This window comes from Oncorhynchus gorbuscha, linkage group LG02 (assembly GCF_021184085.1).
Source record: "Oncorhynchus gorbuscha isolate QuinsamMale2020 ecotype Even-year linkage group LG02, OgorEven_v1.0, whole genome shotgun sequence".
Lineage (NCBI taxonomy): Eukaryota > Metazoa > Chordata > Actinopteri > Salmoniformes > Salmonidae > Oncorhynchus > Oncorhynchus gorbuscha.
In genome coordinates, this window is record NC_060174.1 from 17743519 (window position 1) to 17764758 (window position 21240).

General features: G+C 40.2%; 1 protein-coding gene across 3 annotated transcripts in view; it reads left to right on the plus strand.

Annotated features, from left to right (window-relative positions):
* The first annotated feature begins 3267 nt into the window (after positions 1 to 3267).
* LOC123998083 (cAMP-specific 3',5'-cyclic phosphodiesterase 4C-like) overlaps positions 3268 to 21240 on the plus strand; it is a 162398-nt gene continuing 144425 nt past the window's right edge. For 2 of the 3 annotated variants that reach the window (XM_046302965.1, XM_046302984.1), the window contains exons 1-2: positions 3268 to 3433; positions 14521 to 14589. Coding sequence is in view for 1 of the 3 variants with exons in the window: in XM_046302984.1 (XP_046158940.1) it covers positions 14569 to 14589 (21 nt within the window). In the remaining 2 variants the exon portion in view is untranslated. The remainder of the gene's footprint in view (positions 3434 to 14520; positions 14590 to 21240) is intronic. The other variant, XM_046303011.1, reaches the window with a different exon arrangement.

Below are 21240 nucleotides of genomic sequence, written 5' to 3' on the forward strand. Positions count from 1 at the left end.
TTCATCACCTGCAACTGAGCCTTCCCAATACTCTCAGCCACTAACTCCATCACAATCATCCAATGGCAGCACCACCACACAAACCTCTACAGGTTTTACAGCTGACACTACTATGAATCAGACCCTAACTGGAATAGTTGGTTATGACTCAACATCCTCAATCTTCTCATCAACTTTGTCGCCAAGCTCTGATTTTACGACAGGGAACATGAGCTCAAGCACAGGTGTGTGTTTCACATGAAAATAATTGATATATTATTGAATTAATCAAATTAATTATCCTAGCAGACAATGAGTCTTAGTGGTAAAGCAAACTGTTACCAGTGGACACATAGGTTCTGTTGTAATTAAGCTTTCAAGAGAACAGCATGTTCATGTTTCAGAAATGCCACCTGATTTAATAGATTAAATTTACTTTTAAGAGAACTGATTTATATATTTTTGTAACCATACTTTATCACTGTTATTCATTCTTTAGCCTTAGAAAGTGATGGGAGACATGTCTTATCAAGGAGTCCGGCTCTCGTAGCAGTCCTAAGCATATTCTACATCTGTCTGGGTCTTCTGCTGGCTGTTGGAATTGCAAAGCTCATTACTCCCAGAGGTTCAACATTTCAGAGGCTTGAAGATGTGCCATTGGTGAATTGATTTTGTATTGGTGGTATAGATATTGCATGCAAAAGAGCTTCCTGTTCAATGAACAGGACATTCGGATATAGAAGTGACAGAAGAAAAGCTGTTTAACGCACAGGAAACCAAAGTCATGTAAGCCAATATGTATTCTTTAACACATGAGAATTAGGCCAGTTTATCAGATAATTGACATTGATGATCAATTCTATGCAAAGATGGTTTCTTTTTTAAATTATGTGTTTTACACACTTTGTGCTCCAGTCTTTTGTCTCAAATGCAATGCATTCAAAAGGTACAAATCTTTGAATCCAAATTAATTGTAAATCTTCCTTTTAATTCCTATTTTCAGGGCAAAATAAATGAAGAGTCTCCATTTGCCCGTTACCCTGAAAAACAATTCTGAAAGAAAACACATCATGAGAGAAAGTATTCTATTTGGGGTTCAGACAATGTTGTTCATGAGGACGTGTCACCCACCATCATGTTTATGTTCCTGTTTTTGTTTGTTTATTTTGTCTGGCTGCTGGAAAGTGACGTGTGTTTGAAGGAAGTCAGTATAGGCACTAAAAGCAATCCTGTGATGTGGTAAAGAATATCTCCGCCCAGGTTGGTCAGCAGCATACTGAAGTCGATCGTTGGTACTGTTCATTCACAGGTGGATGGATGCATCAAGGAACTGAATACAGAAGATGCACAGACAATGTCTGCGTTTACACAGGTAGCCCAATTCTGATCTTTTGCCAAATTTTTAGCCAAAGATCTGATTTGTCAAAAATACCAATTATTGGCACAATATCAGAATATGTCTGCCTTTATAAACACAGCCAATGTGTCAGGTATCATTAGAAATAAAGCTATGAAAAAAGCTATAATAAAGCCAAATTCTCTGTTTCTTGAAAAGACTATGACAAACAGGCCTACTTTTTGTATGGGTTGAAATAAATAAATTATTGCATTGAATTGTGTTCTCTTTTTCTCCAGATGAGATGTGTTATATATTGGATTAAGATACACTGAGTATAAAAACATTAAGAACACCTGCTCTTTCCATGACATAGACTGACCAGGTGAATCCAGGTGAAAGCTATTATTGATGTCACTTGTCAGTGTCGATGAAGGGGAGGAGACAAGTTAAAGAATGATTTTTAAAGTCTTGAGACACCAGAGACATGGATTGTGTATGTGTGAGGGTGAATGAGGAAGACAAAAGATTTGTGTCTTTGAATGGGGTACGGTAGAAGCTGCTAGGCTCACCGGTTTGTGTCAAGAACTGCAATGTTGCTGGGTTTTTCATGCTTAACAGTTTCCCATGTGTATCAAGAAAGGTCCACCACCCAAAGGACACCCAGCCAACTTGACAACTGTGGGAAGCATTGGAGTAAACATGGGCCAGCATCCCTGTGGAACACTTTCGACACCTTGTGGAGTCCATGCTGTTCTGAGGGCAAAAAGTGTGTTCATAATGTTTGGTATACTCAGTGTATGTCAGCTAGTAAATTAGTTATCCGGATTGTCACAGCGGTCTAAGGCACTGCATCTCAGTACAAGAGGCGTCAGTATAGTACCTGGTTCGAATCCAGGCTGTATCACATCTGGCGTGATTGGGAGTTCCATAGGGCAGCGCACAATTGGCCCAGTGTTGTCCGGGTTTGGCCTGAGTAGGCCGCCATAGTAAATAAGGATTTGTTCTTAAACTGACTTGCCTAGTTAAATAAGTAGAAATATCAATCAAATTTATTTATAAAGCCCTTTTTACATCAGCTGATGTCACAAAGTGCTCTATATATATTCTCTTATGATTAGTGGTAGGGTTATAATATTTTAAGATCATTTTTAGTGAACCACATAAACAGCCAGGCAGTAGGCTTATTTTTAGACTTGTTTACCTGTAAACTAAAGTAGGTCGGATGCCAGCCGGGAAAATTGACAATAATAGACCACTTTCTCAATAAACTCCAGGCTTGTCATTGACAAGACAGTGAAATTAAAGAGATAAAATAATTAGTTGAACTCGTCACTACGCAACAAAGTTTTCACTTTTCAGAAGCAACAAAGTTGCCCTCCCAGCCTCCCATCATTTGGTTGAACAGCGTATCCCGCTTGGTTGCACGCAATGACATATAAACCCTGCCTTGCTATCGATATATGTTGGCCATTAACAGGCTTTGAAGCCGCCAGTCGGCCATATTGCCACTCCCCAGTAGTCCTCCATAGGAATGAAAGGAATTCTACAGTATTTACATTAAATGTTTCAAGAACAAAATTACATGTATTTAAGTAACTATCTTTTTTGTTGAATTGGGGACAGTAACATTAGTCAAATACATACAATTATACTTTAATTATTTAATTTGTTTAAATGTTTAGCTCACATAATATACTTTAAAAGTATGCATTAAGTTGTCTGTAATATAATACATGTGTAAAACACGAATGTAGACATTAATACGTGCATTTCTGTAGCTTCAAAAATATAAGTTTTTTTATACCGGTGGGGGAGTGCCAAGATGGAGGCGCAGTGGCCTCAACCCAGCGCCCCAAATAGTTATCTAGTATATATATAAATCGTTGGTTGCACGCTTACATTGTTTACATCCACAAACATTTCCTGGCATGTGACTAAATCAACGTCATTCTCAACGAAAGCAGCATTCACGGAGTTTGAAGTCTAAGTAAAAGCAATAAAATGTATGATAAAGACAACGACCTTCAATGACGAGACCAGAACTAAATATTCCTTCATAACCTGCAATTGCCGTGGGTTTCTTCTCTAAATACTCAAGAAGTCGAGCGACCAAAGGTAAGAAAGTGAAACTTTTCAAAGATGTTTCTCGACGGCGCGAGACTTTAAAAAGTAACACCTACATTTCGAAAACAGGCAGTGAAATGTGTGATTTGTATTCGACAAGGAACTAAATCAAATGGGTATTGAATATACTTTTTATTTTAAAAAAAATGTTTTTACTTCATGTGTATGGGGAATTAGCTCCACAATGGCTGTTTTAAAACACTTTTCATTTCAAAATATGTCTTCCACTCACTGTGAAGATTGACCTACTTGCCTTAATCAATTCTGGCAGGTGGAGTCACTTATGTGTCTTGTTTTCTTTATCCAGTTGTTTATATTTAATCAACATTCTCATGGTATTTAAATACGATTGTAATATAGATATATAGGTCCAATAATTCATTCGTATCTTTATTTTTATATATATACACGATTATTTCTTGGTGTACGGCTAGTTATACATTAATTACGCATCAGTGGTCGTATATTTATAGCAGCCTAGTGAAATCGAATTTATTTCGAAACTTGTCTTCAGAAAACGTATCCTTTCATATCTGTCCCTTCCATGTAACTTGGGCCACATTATTTGCCAGGCTAGCTACTTTAATGTAAGAGATTCTGTTAAATTCAGAGACTTTAGATTGTGCTAGCATAATTAATATGGATGATTATATTTGGCAATATGTTTGTTTGAAGACTGTTTAGATTGTGTACTGAACGTAATACATTTTTATGAAGAGCTCATAAGTGCTTTTTTGAAATCAGACATTATCATATGAATTTGGAATGCATTTCTCAAAAACATTTATACATTCCCCCTCTCCCACTCCTCTTTATCTCCCTGTCTTTCTGTTCAACTGTCTGCTTCCTTTTGATCTCTATATCCCTCTGTCGTTCTCTTGCTCCATCTTGTACTCACTCACTCACTCACTCACTCACTCACTCACTCACTCACTCACTCACTCACTCACTCACTCACTCACATTGTAGTAATCTTATCGAGAGTGACTTAGTTAGTGCTGCATTCATCTTAAGATACTTTATTGAGGAAAAATGTACTTACGACCAGCAAAGTCAGAGTTAGGGGGTGAGTGTTAGTTCACAATTTCTGCGGATTGTGTATAAACAGAAGGTCTTCAGCCTCTGCTGGAGTTTGTATGCAGTGCAAAGAAACTAAAGCCAAGATTTGTAACCTATTGTAACCCTGTGTCCCATTCAGGATATTTTATTGTAGCTATTCTGATAATTTTGTGATGGGTATGCAGTGTGGGCAGCATGGTCTGTGGTATGTCCCTGTGCATCCTGTAGAAACATTTCACATTGGGTCACATACAGTTGAAGTTGGACGTTTACACACACCTTAGCCAAATACATTTAAACTCCGTTTTTCTCAATTCCTGACATAGAAATTCCCTGTCTTAGGTCAGTTAGGATCACCACTTTATTTTAAGAATGTGAAATGTCAGAATAATAGTAGAGAGTGATTATATTTCAGCTTTTATTTCTTTCATCACATTCCCAGTGGGTCAGAAGTTTACATGCATTCAATTAGTATTTGGTAGCATTGCCTTTAAATTGTTTAACTTGGGTCAAATGTTTCAGGTAGCCTTCCACAAGCTTTCCACAATAAGTTGGGTGAATTTTGTCACATTCCTCCTGACAGGGCTGGTGTTACTGAGTCAGGTTTGCAGGCCTCCTTGCTCGCACACGCTTTTTCAGTTCTGCCCACAAATTTTCTATAGGTATGAGGTCAGGGCTTTGTGAGGGCCACTCTAAAACCTTGACTCTATAAGCCATTTTGCCACAACTTTGGAAGTACAAAAAAAATTGTGCACAGATGCACCTTGTGCTCAGTACAAAAGGCCACTAAAATGTGCAGTTTAGTCACACAGTACAATGCCACAAATGTCTCAAGTTTTGAGGGAGTGTGAAATTGGCATGCTGACTGCAGGAATGTCCACCAGAGCTGTTGCCAGAGAATTGAATGTTCATTTCTCCACCATAAGCTGGCTCCAACATCATTTTAGAGAATTTGGCAGTACGTCCAACCAGCCTTACAACCGCTGACCACTTGTAACTACGCCAGCCCAGGGACCTCCACATCTGTCTTCTTCACCTGTGGGATCATCTGAGGGGGGTTGGTATTTCTGTCTGTAAATCCCTTTTGTGGGAAAAACAACTCATTCTGATTGGCTGGGACTGGCTCCCCAGTGTGTGGGGCCTGGCTGCTATGTGGGTTCCCCGATGCCCTCCCAGGACCACCCATGGCTGCACCCCTGCCCAGTCATGTGAAATCCATAGATTAAGGCCTAATCAATTTATTTCAAATGACTGATTTCATGATGTGAACTGTAACTCAGTATAATCTTTGAAATTGTTGCATGTTTGTTTTATATTTTTGATCAGTAAAGGATGCACAGTATATGGTAGTCTTCTGAGAAAGACTACTGCCATTGACTCGGTACCAGCAATCGTTGATTTGAAAGATTACCTTGTGTGTCCTTTAGATGGGGGGCTACTACTACTTTTCAACAGATTTTCCCATTAACCGTCAAACAAAAGATGCAGTCTGAGCTTAACTGCTTGCTTAGTGGATATTTGCAAAACTGATGCCTAAATATGTGCTGTTTGTAGTTTGGCAACCTGTGTGACAGTCTAGATGTTTAATGAAGAGAGAAATGTATTTGGTTTCACCATCATTGGAGCTACAGTATCAGATGACGTTAGCAGACAGACACTACTTGGAAATTGATGTCAAACACAAAACTGCAGGCTTTAATTTGATACAGAGATGTAAATGTGGGAAACTAAACAATATACAGTGACTACAGAAAGTATTCACACTCCTTTTTCAAAATTGAGTTGTAATACAGCCTGAATTGAAAATGTATTACATTTAGATTGTGTCACTGGCCTACACACAGTACCCCATAATTACAGTGGAATTGTGTTTTTAGAAAGTTTTACAAATGAATATAAAATGAAAAGCTGAAATGTCTTAGGTCAATAAGTATTCAAACCCCTTTGTTATGGCACGCCTAAATAAGTTCAGGAGTAAACATTTGCTTAACAAGTCACATAATAAGTAGACACATAGTGTTTAACATGGTTTTTTAAAATCAATACCTCAACTCTGTACCCCACACATACAATTATCTGTAAACTCCCTCAGTCAAGTAGTGAATTTCAAACACAGATTCAACAACCAGGGAGGTTTTCCAATGCCTCGCAAAGAAGGCACCAATTGGTAGATGGATTTAAAAAAACAGACATTGAATATCCATTTGAGCATGGTGAAGTTATTAATTACACTTTGGATGGTGTATCAATACATCTATTCACAACAAAGATACAGGTGTCCTTCCTAACTCAGTTGCCAGAAATGAAGTAAACCGCTCAGGGATTACACCATGAGGCCAATGATGACTTTAAAACATTTATAGAGTTTAATGGCTGTGATAGGAGTAAACAACAATGTAGTTACTCCACAATGCTAACCTAAATGAGAGAGTGAAAAGAAGGAAGCCTGTACAGAATACAAATATTCCAAAACATCCATCCTGTTTGCAACAAGGCACTAAAGTAAAACTGTCCAAAAATTTGGCAAATAAATTCATTTTATGTCCTGAATACTAAGTGTTATGTTTGGGGAAAATCCAAAACAACACATCACTTAGTACCGCTCTTCATATTTTCATGCAGGTGGTGGCTGCATCATGTTGTCATTGGCAAGGGAGGTTTTTTTTAGGATAAAAAATAAACTAAATTGAGCTAAACACAGGCACAGTCCTAGAGGAAAACCTCATTGTCTGCTATCCAACATACTGGGAGACAAATGAACTTTTCACAGGACAATAACCTAAAACACAAAGCCAAATATACACTGGAGTTGCTTACCAGGATGATATTGAATACAGTTTTGACCTAAATAGGCTTTTAAATCTATGGCTGTCGAGGAATGATCAACATCCAACTTGACAGAGCTTGACATTTTTTTTAAATAATAATGTGCAAACCCAGGTGTGCAAAGCCAGAAAGACTCACAGCTGTAGTTGCTGCCAAGGGTGTGAATACTTATGTCAATTAGGTATTTTGGTATTTATTTTTCTATATATTACAAATTCCTAAAAACATGTTTTCACTGTCATTATGTGTATTGTGTGTGTAGATGATGGGAGAGGGGGAAAAAAATAATTTTGAATTTAGGCTGTAACACAACAAATGTGGAATAAGTCAAGGGGTATGAATACTTTCTGAAGGCACTATAAATGCTAGGTACGATAACTTTATTTTACATAACTTCCATGGCATAGTATGGAGGGCACTGTTTAGAACATGGTAATTTCAGTGCCAATCTTAGGGTGTTGCTGCTTATGTTGTCTTATCACTATCTTTCACAGCCCAAACTTTATGATACACATGCATATTTTGCTTAGGGACAATTCTATTTGACTTTAAACCTTAATGATATTGGGATTGGCTTGGCTAACTTAGTTCAACCAACATTTGTATCTATCCTTAGTAGTCGTACAGTATCCAAAAAAGATGTGAATGTTTGTCCTGCTTATAAGTCAAGACATTGTGCATGTTTTGCAATTCTTATCACCTTCTTCTAAAGGTTTGACATGCTGAGGTTAGCCCTGTTAGGAATTAACAAACATATCTGCTATGAAACAGTGGTGTGCGTCACTACGCAGAGAACTTCAAAAGAGTTCCTTTGTGTATTTTTATGACACCTGATTGTGGATGTTAATATGGGGCCTGTGCAGTTGTTATAAGGGGTAAAGAGAGCGTATGGTTAATATTTAAGAGTGTGTTCAGTGAAGGGATGGGCACGAGTACTCGAACGGACGTCAAAGCTCGATCTTTAACCATCTTTAATACTGTACAACTATTTGGTGAAATGTGCTTTGTGGCTGCCTGACCTGGCAAGTGAAATTTTGTCTTGAAGACAAAATTTATTTGCTTTGACTCTAGTGTTCCATTTGTACTGGTGATTTGCGGGTCACAACAAAAGAAGCCAAGCATCATACAGATCCTCTCCCTAAAATCCCTTTCCCCTCCATGTCTCATTTACTCAATTGTGTTCCGACTGCGCACACACAAGCTCCTGTTAGGCCTACAGAAATAAATGTCTATAAAAAAGTATCAAACTGATAGGATACACAAGCTACATTCTTTGCTAAATGATGACAGTTTTATCAGAAATTCAAAATGGACTGGTTGATTGAAGTAGGAAAATGTCTTCCAACAACAAACTGCAGTTTTTGAATAATTGTGGGAGGTCTATTTTTCGATGTCATGGCCGTAATTCATCATCATGCAGTGTACAATGTGGAATTGTTAATCCATTTAGAAAATTCCAAAGAACTGGCAGAATAAACTCAATTCAAAGTCTCTATCGAAAAGAAGAAGGATTTTAGTTTGTAACCCTGAATTGTTTTTCTTATTATTTTTTTCTTTCTTTCAACTTGCCAAATTGAGCCCCGTTTCAAGTGATCACTCTTTGAGAATAACTGTTCCAGACTCGAGATGCACATCACTTTGCAATGGCAACTTTTTTCATTTGGAAAAATATTTTGTTCTATTTTATTCTGATACATTACATAATGTTTTTTTTTACTATAAAATGTATGTTTTGACTATGATAAGTGCTCCGGAAATCAGATTGTCTTGTCTGCTAAATTAATAAAGCAAAGCTATGCCATTGCACAGGCATAGGCTTCTACAAGCAAGCGCCGCAGCTGGGGTTACTGCCTTTTTGAAGATTGGGTTCCACGACATAACCAGTTGATATTAAGATTTCAATAAATTAATCTTAAGTGACACTTGCATTTTTATTGACTGAATATACAATAGTGGCCAGTTTATTAGGTACACCCATCTAGTACTGGGTCGGACCACCTCCCTGTAGCCATGAAAGGATGCACCTGGTCAGCAACAATGTTCAGATACGCTGTGGCATTCAAACGTTACTCAATTGGTATCAAGGGACCTAACGTGTGTCAGAAAAACATAACGCCACCAGCCTGTACCCTTGACAGCAGGCAGGATGGGGCCATGGACTCATGCTGCTGACATCAAATCCTCATTCTGCCATCAGCATGATGAAACAGGAACCGAGATTTGTCGGAACAGGCAATCATTTTCCACTCCTCAATTGTACATTGTTGGTGATCGCGTGGTGACTAGAGCCACTTTTCTTGTTTTTAGCTGATAGGGGTGGAACCTGGTGTGGCCGTCTGATGCAATAGCCCATCTGTGACAAGGACCGCCGAGTTGTGGGTTCCGAGATGTCATTCTGCACACCACTGTCGTACTGCGCCGTTCATTTCTTGTTGTGGCCCGCCTGTTAGCTTGCACGATTCTTGCCATTCTCCTTTGAGTTCTCGCTTTAACGAGCTGTTTTTGCCAAAAGGACTGCTGCTGACTGGATTTTTTTGTTTGTCTGTCACACCGTTCTCTAGACACTGTTGTGTGTGAAAAGACCAGGAGGCTGGCCGTCTCTGAGATAATAGAACCAGCTTGCCTGGCACCGACTTAGAATGGGCAAAATGAATTACCTACCTAACGTTCAATCGAACAGTGACTGAATTCCTCGATGCCGTTCTGCCTGTTAGAAGAATGGAACCGGAGGTGATGGCTGCCGTTTTTACGTGCTCCTATGTTGTACATAATGGTTCTGCTACCGGCTCTTATGACCGAAAAGAGCTTCTGGGTATCAGAACAGCAATTACTCACCTCGGACGGGTTTAAGACTTTTTCTTTATTCAGTCTGACGCTAAAGATTTACTGCTGCTCCTGGACCATGCCCAAATCCTTGTCCTTTGCATGAAGAGAAGACGGGGATACAGAGACCACGGTTCTGGTTGATGGGTGAGAATAAGTTGGCGAGTGGGTAACCCGTCTCTACCATCCGTCATATTGGCCAACATGCAATCACTGGAGAATTAACTGGATGAGCTCCGTTCCAGACTATCCTACCAAAGGGACATTAAACTGTAATATCTTATGTTTCACAGAGCTGTGGCTGAACAATGACATGGATAATATACAGTTGGCTTGGTTTTCTGTGCATCGGGAAGACGAGGGGGGATGTCTATTTGTCAATAGCTGGTGCGCAATCTCTAATATTAAAAGTCTAGAGGTTTTGCTCGCCTGAGGTAGTGTGGTACTCTATCTACCAAGAGAGTTCTCATCTATATATTTTTTTGTAGCTTTCTATTTAGCACAACAACCTGATGCTGGCACTAAGACCGCACTCAACGAACTGTATAAGGTCATAAGCAAACAAGAAAATGCTCATCCAGAAGTGGCGCTCCTAGTGGCCAGGGACTTCAATGCAGGCAAAGTTAAATCTGTTTTACCTCATTTCTACCAGCATGTCACATGTGTGCAACCAGAGGGAAAAAAAACTCTAAGCAACCTTTACTCCACACACAGAGACATGTACAAAGCTCTGCCTTGCCCTCCATTTGGCATATCTGACCATAAATTCTATATATCTCCTGCTTAGAAGCAAAAACTAAAGCAGGAAGTACCAGTGACTCGCTCAATATGGAAGTGGTCAGATGATGCGAATGCTAAGCTACAGGACTGTTTTGCTAGCACATGCTGGAATATGCTCTGGGATTCATCCAGTAGCCTTGAGGAGCATACCACATCAGTCACCGGCTTCATTAATAAGTGCATCGATGATGTCATCCCCATAGTGACCATACGTACATACATACCCCAACCAGAAGTCATGAATTTCAGGCAAGAGGCGACTCCGGGATGCTGGCCTAATAGGCAGGGTTGCAAAGAAAAAGCCATATCTCAGACTGGCCAATAAAAATGTAATATTAAGATGGGCAAAAGCACACAGACACTGTACAGGGGAACTCTGCCTAGAAGGCCAGTATCCTGGAGTCACCTCTTCACTGTTGATGTTGAGACTGGTGGTTTGTGGGTGCTATTTAATGAAGCTGCCAGTTGAGGACTTGTGAGCCATCTATTTCTCAAACTAGACAATTTAATGTACTTGTCCTCTTGCTCAGTTGTGCACCGGGGCCTCCCACTCTTTCTATTCCGGTTAGTGCCAGTTTGCGCTGTTCTGTGAAGGGAGTAGTACACAGCGCTGTACGAGATCTTCAGTTTCTTGGCAATTTCTCACATGGAATAGCCTTCATTTCTCAGAACAAGAATATACTGACGAATTTCAGAAGAAAGATCTTTGTTTCTGGCCATTTTGAGCCTGTAATCAAACTTACAAATGCTGATGCTCCAGATACTCAACTAGTGTAAAAAAGAACAACAGTTTTCAGCTGTGCTAACATAATTGCAAATGGGTTTTCTAATGATCAATTAGCCTTTTTAAATTATACTAGAATCAGCTAACACAACGTGCCATTGGAACACAGGAGAGATGGTTGCTGATAATAAGCCTCTGTACGTCTATGTAGATATTCCATAAAAAATCTGAAATTTTCCTGCTTCAATAGTCATTTACAACATTAACAGTGTCTACATGGTATTTCTGATCAATTTTATGCTATTTTATTGGACAAAAGCTCATTTTTCCTTTCAAAAACAAGGACATTTCTAAGGACCCTAAACATTTGAACAATATTGTACGTTTCAAGCAAACCACCACAGTTCCTGTGCCCAAGAACGCTAAGGTAACCTGCCTAAATGACTCTCACCACATCGTCTGCTAAATGACTTAAATGTAAATGTAAATCTTTAGCCATGAAGTGCTTTGAAAGGCTGGTCATGGCTCACATTATTTTTTTCTTTATTTAACTAGGCAAGTCAGTTAAGAACAAATTCTTATTTTCAATGATGGCCTAGGAACAGTGGGTTAACTGCCTGTTCAGGGGCAGAATGACAGATTTGTACCTTGTCAGCTCGGGGGTTTGAACTTGCAACCTTCCGGTTACTAGTCCAATGCTCTAACCACTAGGCTACACTGCCTATCATCCCAGAAACCCTAGACCCATTCCAATTCGCATATCACTCTGTCGCACTCAACAATGCCCTTTCCCACCTGGGCAAAAGGAACACCTATGTGAGAATGTTATTCATTTCCTACAGCGCAGCATTCAGCACCATAGTGCCCACAAAGCTCATCACTAAGCTAAGGACCTTGGGACTAAACACCTCCCTCTGCAACTGGATCCTGGACTGCTCCCAGGTTGTAAGGGTAGGCAATAACACATCTGCCATGCTGATTCTCAACACTGGTTCCCCTCAGGGATGTATGCTTAGTCCTCTCCTGTACTCCCTGTTCAGCCACGACTGTGTGGCCAAGCATGACTCCAACACCCACCATTAAGTTTGCCAACGACACAACAGTGGTAGGCCTGATCACCGACAACGATGAGAGACGATAGGGAGGAGGTCGGAGACCTGGCTGTGCGGTTCCAGGACAACAACCTCTCCCTCAATGTGAGCAAGATAAAGGAGCTGATCATGGACTACAGGAAAAGGAGTGCCTAACACGCCCCTATTCAAATCTACTGGGCTGTAGTGGAATTGGTTGAGAGCTTCAAGTTCCTTGGTGTCCACATCACCAACATACTATCATGGTCCGAAAACACCAAGACAGTTGTGAAGAGGGCACGACAATGCCTATTTCCCTCTCAGGAGACTGAAAAGATTTTGCATGGGTCCCCAGATCCTCAAAGTTCTACAGCTGCACCATCGCGGGCATCCTGACTTGTTGCATCACCTCCTGGTATGGCAACTGCTCGGCATTTGGCATTATAGCCACCCAAGCCTCTTCTACCACACTGAAGACTGTACCGGAGCGCCAAGTCTGGGTCCAAAAGGCTCCTTAACAGCTTCCACCATAAGTCATTAGACTGCTGAACAATTAATCAAACCCCTACTATTAGCTTAAAAAAAAAAAAAGTATTCCCGCAGTTGCTACTTGCTGTGTTTTTTTATTTTTATCTATGCATAGTCACTTTCCCTCTACCAACATGTACATATGACCTTAACTAACCTGTACCCCCGCACATTGACTAGGCACCGGTACCCCCTTTTATATAGCCTTGTTATTGTAACTTTTTAAAACTTTATTTAGTAAATATTTTCTAAACCAACAATGCAATTAAGAAAAATAACAGTGAAGGGCTTGTAAGTAAGCATTTCACTGTAACACCTGTTGTATGTGTTGTATTTGGTGCATTGTTTGAACGGGATGGCGTACCTAACAAATGCTAAATTTCCCCATATACACTCAATGGCCAGTTTGTTATCTGTAATGCTATGATAAATTAGGCATTGTTGCTCACTGTTGGTATAGGCCTTTAGATAAATGTGCACTTAGTCTTAAACCAGTGCGTGTGGACCTTTTTTGTGTTGTAAAAAAAAAAAAATGTGAGTACTCGGAAATAAATAATGCGAGTACTGGAACAGTCAAAAAATGTCATGCCCTTCCCTAGTTCAGTATTAGGCATTAACTGTATTGTATTATTTAAAAGACAAGGACAGACCTTCAAAATAGATAGGCCTAGATGTTTTGTAATAAGTTGGTCTACGTTTTGAATTCACAGTATATATGTATTTTTTTTTAAGGAGTGGGGCAGCCCCATTTTTTTGTAAATTGTTTTTGCTTTATTGAAGAGATAATAAAATGTTGGAAAGACCTGGGAGGATGAGTCAAACATCAGTGGGCTGGATTTGAACCCATACCGAACTCTGGCATACATGTGTTCCGGGGTCAGCGGCTGTAACCGCCGAACCACACAAGCCACATGGGATTTGCAGGTTGTCATATTGACTCTCATTCCAAGGAGTATTCAAATCACTGCATATTATGAATCATGGACAGTAATTTACAGGATAACATATTGACTCACATTCCAAGGAGCAATCAAATCAATGCATATCATGAATCATAGATAGACATTATTATCATTCACTGCTATGGAAACAAGCCACGTAGGTCCTATTGAAAGAGAATATTACAACTTTTTTTCATGAGGTATGTTGAGAATAAAGATATTCTGCGCTTTTATAAAATATGGATTTTCTTTTGTTGCTGTATAAGTAAAGCATGAAATATGGGACTAGAAAATGTATCGCAACCCAACTCTGTTTGCCTCCCTCAGCTGCAGTCCTACCACACCGGGTGAAGGTGTCCCAGAGCTTCTGCGTCAATGGCTAGGCCGTCGACAGAGGTAATTATGAGTCAAAGCTGTATTCCCTCCCATCACCCCCCCCCCCCCTTCCCTACCTTATCGCCCTGAGAAGCTCCTTGTGCGATAATCTTGGGCGATAATCATAAAACATGAATCACAGCCGATTGTGTTGTTTGCTCTTTATTGCATCACTGGCTGTGAATTGTCTATGTGTTAATGCATTACTATCTCCGTCAAAAGTCTTGCTCAAGTATGTGTGCGATTTGTGATTGTGGGTGGACATGAAAGGCCACTGTCATAAAGCCTTATCTGTGCCTCCAGGGCATTCCTCACTCGTGACACAGGGCTCTGCGGTTCCAAACCACGCGCACACACAGCCCTCTGAACCTCTGGGGTGCAGGGTGAAATGATTTCACGAGACTAAAAGGCTTTTATGTCATCTTTGAGGTGTCAATGAGGTTTGTGTCCTCCCATGGAGGAAAATTAAGTTATTCTATTCATTCTCGCATAATTGAATGGAAAAGAGTGGATGAGAGCTGTGAATTAATTAGGTTGAATTCATTAAGAGTTGAATTTCCTTAAGTAAATAATGGTGTTTGCACATGTAACACTAATGAGACCTCTTGACGCCACAGCTCATGTTCTCATTCTGTCGGGTTTTTCCATTCCCACTAATGGAATCAATTATTTTAATTATGACATTTAGTCAAGGGACCTCCTGCTGATTTCCCCAGGAGGTGGAGCTGTAAGAAAGAGTGATACAAACACGCACTTAAAATAGCAACAGTATATGATCATTTACAGTGCCTTTAGAAAGTATTCACTCCCCTTGAATTATTTGACCTATTTTGTTGTTACAGCCTGAATTTAAAATGGATTAAATTGAAAGAAAAAAAATTGTCCCTGACCCATACGCAATCCCATAATGTCAAAGTGGTATTATGTTTTGGGTAATTTTTACAAATGTAATAAAAATGAGAAGCTGTAATGTCTCGAGTCAGTCCGTATTCAAAACCTTTGTTATGGCAAGCCTAAATAAGTTCAAGAATAAAGATTTCCTTAATAAGTTGCATGGAATTACTGTGTGTAATAATAGTGTTTACCATACTCATGAAAAAATTAACTAATCTCTGTACCCCACATACAATTATCTGTAAGGTCCTTCAGTCAAGCAGTGAATTTCAAACACAGCTTCAACCACAACGACCAGGGGGGTTTTCCAATGCCTCGCAAAGAAGTGCACCTATAGGTAGATGGGGAAAAATGACAAAAAAAGCAGACCTTGAATATCCCTTTGAGCATGGTGAAGTTATTAATTACACTTTGGGTGTATTGATACACCATCCAGTCACAACAAAGATACAGGCCTCCTTCTTAACTCAGTTGCCGGAGAGGAAGGAAACCGATCAGGAATTTCACCTCGAGACCAATCGTGACTTAAAAAGAGTTTAATGGCTGTGATAGGAGTAAACTGAGGATGGATCTACAACATTGTAGTTACTGCACAATACTTGCCTAATTGACAGAGTGAAAGAAAAGCCTGTATAGTTAAAATATTCCAAAACATGCATCCTGTTGCAACAAAAGTAACAATGTGACAAAGCAATTACATTTTTGTCCTGAATACAAAGTGTTATGTTTGGGGCAAATCCAATACCAAGTTCCATTTTTTTTCCTTAAATCTACTTGAAAATCCAGAACATGGTTGTCTAGCAAAGATCAACAACCAAATTGACAGTGCTTGAAGAATTTTGGAAAGAATAATGGACAAATGCTGCACAATCCAGTTGTGGAAAGCTATTAGAGACTTAGCCAGCAATTACGGATGTGAGTCTTTCTGTGTAAGGTGCTAATACAAATGTTGACTCGGGTTTGAGTACTTATTTCTGTATTACATTTTTTACATTTCAATAGATTTGCATTTTTTTATATATACATTTTCACTTTGTTATTATGGGGTATTGTGTGTAGATGGGTGAGAGAATCAATTGAATACATTTTGAATTCAGGCTGTAACACAACAATGTGGAATAAGTGAATAATACTTTCTCAAGGCACTATGTAAATCCTGCCATTCGGAACATAGCTACCCTCAGAATGCAACAGTGGTTACAAATGCAGGTGAAGGTGCTTGCATCCTTCTGAACAGTACGGTAAGCAAATGGTTCTTATCAACCTCACTAGTGGCTGGAGGTAATTATTGTGGAGCCCACAGGTGATCTTATCTCTCGTAACGTGTGATGACTTTATGAATCAATATTTATTTTCTGAATGAAAAGTCAGTTTCACACTCGATTACTCCTGTGGTAATGTCATCAGAAATTCAGCTGGGGGAAAACAACCTAATAAAGTCAATGACTTTGCTTTAAGGCAGGGGTGTCAAAGTCAAATGGACGGAGGGCCAAATAAAAAATTTAGCTACAAGCCGAGGGCCGGACTGTTCGAATGTTCATTGAAAATTTTTTAAATGACGCATATAGTCTAGTGAACCTAATTGAACCTACTGAAAACCTAACAAATATATTCCAATATGATCAGATAAATAAAGCAATATTTTCTTATGGCTCTGTCAGTAATCTTTAATTTTCAACAGACACAAAAGACAAATTTCCTTTATATAAAAATCCCCATAACATGAACATTAAATGAAAGAAACCGGTATTCAAGGCACCATCAGTAGCCTATATTTTCTATTTTAGCAAAAGTGGGCTAAATTTACTTCAAAGAAAAAAACAATAATAGCAATTTTCTATCATCCACTCAACTGAAATATTTTTAAAATATAATTGGATTGAAATACAATAAAATAAAGTGCAAAAATCTATTAATCAAAAACAACACTTTGTTTAAGGAGAAGTAACATGCAGTGAAAACAAATATTAAACTTTAACTTTTAAACTTGAACTGAGTAAAAACTCTAAATATGTGATTGCACAGTAATGTTCACTTGTTTGAGGTTGAGGGTGATACTTGGTGGTGTCCCATCTTTTCCACAAGTTAATCAATGTTCGGGGTAAGGCTCTGAGCTGAGGAAATCCTTAGAATTGAGTGGAGGTGTTCAGCAGTAAGTCGACTTCTGTGTGATGTTTTGTTCAAGTTCATCAAAGAAAACAGTTGTTCACACAGGTATGTGCTGCCAAACATAGACAACGTTTGAGCAGCCTGGATGCGCAGCTGGGGCATTGTGTCGGGGAGGAAACGGGCGAACTCCGCAGCACCCACTGCCGCATATTTTGCCCTCAGTGCATCATTGCATTGGAGGTCAATCAACTCCATTTGGAGGTTTGGTGGTGAGCTTTCCACGTCAACAGCAAATGGGTTACCGAGCAGTTCCAACCTGCTTTTTTGTGCTTCAAAGTCAGCAAATCGTCGTCGAAAGTCAGCGGCAAGCCAACTGTGCGCTCGGGAACGCACTGGTAGAGAGCTTCTCTTTCATGGTCTGGCAGCTGGGAAAGTGGCTCAAATTTTCTTTCCGCATCTGCGTCTCCCACAGAGTCAGTTTGGTTTTAAATGCCTTCACTGTACTGTACATATCAGAGATGACACGATCCCGACCCTGCAGCTGCAAGTTCATTGCATTCAGATGACTCGTAATGTCACACAGAAAAGCCATTTCACACAGAAACATTTCGTCTCGGAGTTGTGTTGTGTCTTTCCCTTTGCTGTCCAAGAACAGACAAATCTCCTCACGAAGCTCGAAACATCTTTGAAGCACCTTTCCCTGGCTTAGCCATCGCACCTCTGTGTGATAAGGCAAATCACCATGCTCCGTTTCTAACTCCGTCAGAAATGCCTTGAACTGGCGGTGATTCAAACCTTTGGCTCTGATAAAGTTAACTGTGCGCGTGATGATGCTCATTACATGCTCCATTTTCAAGGCTTTACCGCACAACGCTTCCTGGTGTATGATACAATGATAAGCTGTCAGCTCAACTGTCGCGTTTTCCTCTTGCATCTTTTCCCGTATCTTCTCCACCAGTCCGCTCCTGTGTCCACACATCGCAGGTGCTCCGTCGGTTGTCAAACCCACGAGTTTTTCCCAAGGCAGCTCCATCTCATTTACACATCTTGACACCTCTTCATACAAATCATGCCCCGTAGTTGTGCCATGCATAGGACGTAAAGCCAAAAACTCCTCTGTCACGCTTAGGCTGGAGTCCACTCCGCGGATGAAAATTGACAACTGGGCAATGTCAGAAATGTCGGTGCTCTCATCCACAGCCAAGGAATATGCAATGAAATCTTTTCCCTTTTTCACAAGCTGCTCTTTTAGATTGATGGACAACTGGTCTACTCTCTCGGCAATGGTGTTTCTGCTCAGACTCACATTTAAAAAGAGTTGCCTTTTTTCTGGGCAAACTTCGTCACAAACTTTAATCATGCAGTTTTTGATGAAATCCCCCTCCGTAAATGGCCGGGCTGATTTAGCGATCTCTTCTGCCAAAATAAAACTGGCCTTGACAGCAGCCTGGCCTTGTGATTTGGCTTTTTTGAACAGAGCCTGTCGAGATTTGAGGCCTCGTTTTAATTCCTCTGCCTTTTGTAGCCTTTGTTCCATGTCCATATTCTTGTTTTTGTCCGCGTGTTTCGTTTCATAATGTCGTCTCAGATTATACTCTTTCAGTACCGCCACACTTTCTCCACACAGAAGACACACACAGGTTTTCCAGCTACCTCCGTGAACAAATACTCCGACTCCCACCTTGTTTGAAACCCCCGGTTCTCAGTGTCCACCTTCCGTTTTGCCATTTTTGATGGGTATCTGAAAGTTAATTTTACTGTGATGCTGACAACTGCTGTGCCAATAAATATTGAAATGAAGCAGCCTACTGCTCGGTGCGTCACCGTTGCATTGTGGGAAATGCAGTATTGGTGCGTGTAAAAGATCTGCGGGCTGCCGGCTTGCTGCGGTCTGCGGGCCGGTTCTAATAATAAATCAAGATCATCCCAGGGGCCGTAAAAAACCTTCTCGCGGGCCGGATGTGGCCCGCGGGCCTTGACTCTGACATATGTGCTTTAAGGTGTTTGGTTTTGATAATAATTGGGGTGGGTGTGGGTTATTTGACTCTCGGTCTCAACCTCTCTTTTTGCATGTGGGTGGCTGTAGTGTTGTCACGATACCAGTATAACAATACCATTATTTTACTAGTAAAAAAACAACTACAAAGCAGACTAAACTCTATAGTCCTTTTATTATCTACTTTGTAAAATATTGTTTGCTATAGCTTGCTCAATAAACTGGACTCTGGGTGAAATTCAGTCCGCTTCATGTTTTGTTTCCTGTGCTTCCTTACTTCCTAAGTGCTAAACACTGTGTGGGTGTGCATGTGTGTCTTATTGACGGTGTGTATGTTTGTATTGTTTGTACATTACTGGGCAGATGCGTGCACAGTCAGTCCTCAGTGCCACTCTGTGCATAGCACTTCCCAGTGGGCCCACATGGTTTAAAGTCTCTCTGCTGTCACAAAGCCATGGCACATCAAGGGAAGTCTCACTGTCTGTTCTTCCCTATCTGAGCCAAAAACATGCACTGTACCAAGAACCGACAGAATGGCATACAGTGAAGCATCTGGTGTCCTCCATTACCCTGAACCATGATCTTATTATTGCCTCCACAATATATAGTAATTGATTGAAGCTCAATGTTAAATTCAAATCTCCCTACCATCATATCTAAGCCAATATGACACAAATCTCTATGACAATTTGGAAATGAACTTGATTGGAGGTGAACACACTCCTCGCCTCTCATCATGAGCCGTCCGGCAGTTACCGACAACCACAAACCAGATTTTTTTTAACAGGGTCATCAGCAATTTATGTTTAAGAGTATCTATTGCGCTGACCTACCTCAATCTAGACGTCAGGTTAAAAAGAGACTATTAGCATCCATAAATTTCCCATTGGACTTTAAAAAAATGCCAGATTGACAAAATTTGTAGGTGCAACAGATTTGATTACATTTATATTTTACGGAGCTGTGAGGGGAACGGCACCTCAGTACCTCCAGGCTCTGATCAGGCCCTACACCCAAACAAGGGCACTGTGTTCATCCACCTCTGGCCTGCTCGCCTCCCTACCACTGAGGAAGTACAGTTCCCGCTCAGCCCAGTCAAAACTGTTCGCTGCTCTAGGCCCCCCAATGGTGGAACAAACTCCCTCACGACGCCAGGACAGCGGAGTCAATCACCACCTTCCGGAGACACCTGAAACCCCACCTCTTTAAGGAATACCTAGGATAGGATAAAGTAATCCTTCTCACCCCCCCCCACCCTTAAAAGATTTAGATGCACTATTGTAAAGTGGCTGCTCCACTGGATGTCATAAGGTGAACGCACCAATTTGTAAGTCGCTCTGGATAAGAGCGTCTGCTAAATGACTTAAATGTAATGTAAATGTAATTTTATCGCTCTCACATGCTAATTTATGTCCGCACCAACTATGTGCTTCCTTTTTGTAGCATTTCTGACCATGCTAACAGTTTTTAACTGCAACAACACAGCTGCTTACATCATGCTGCCACTGCCAGTCATAAGATGTGTATGCGAACAAACCTAGGCTACTGTATATAGCTAGCTATATGGTGTTATTCATGCTGGGATTGATCAATAAATGCAGACAGATATTTTGATTAGCTACTACACCTACTCATTCAAGGGTTTTTCTTTATTTTTACAATTTTCTACTTTG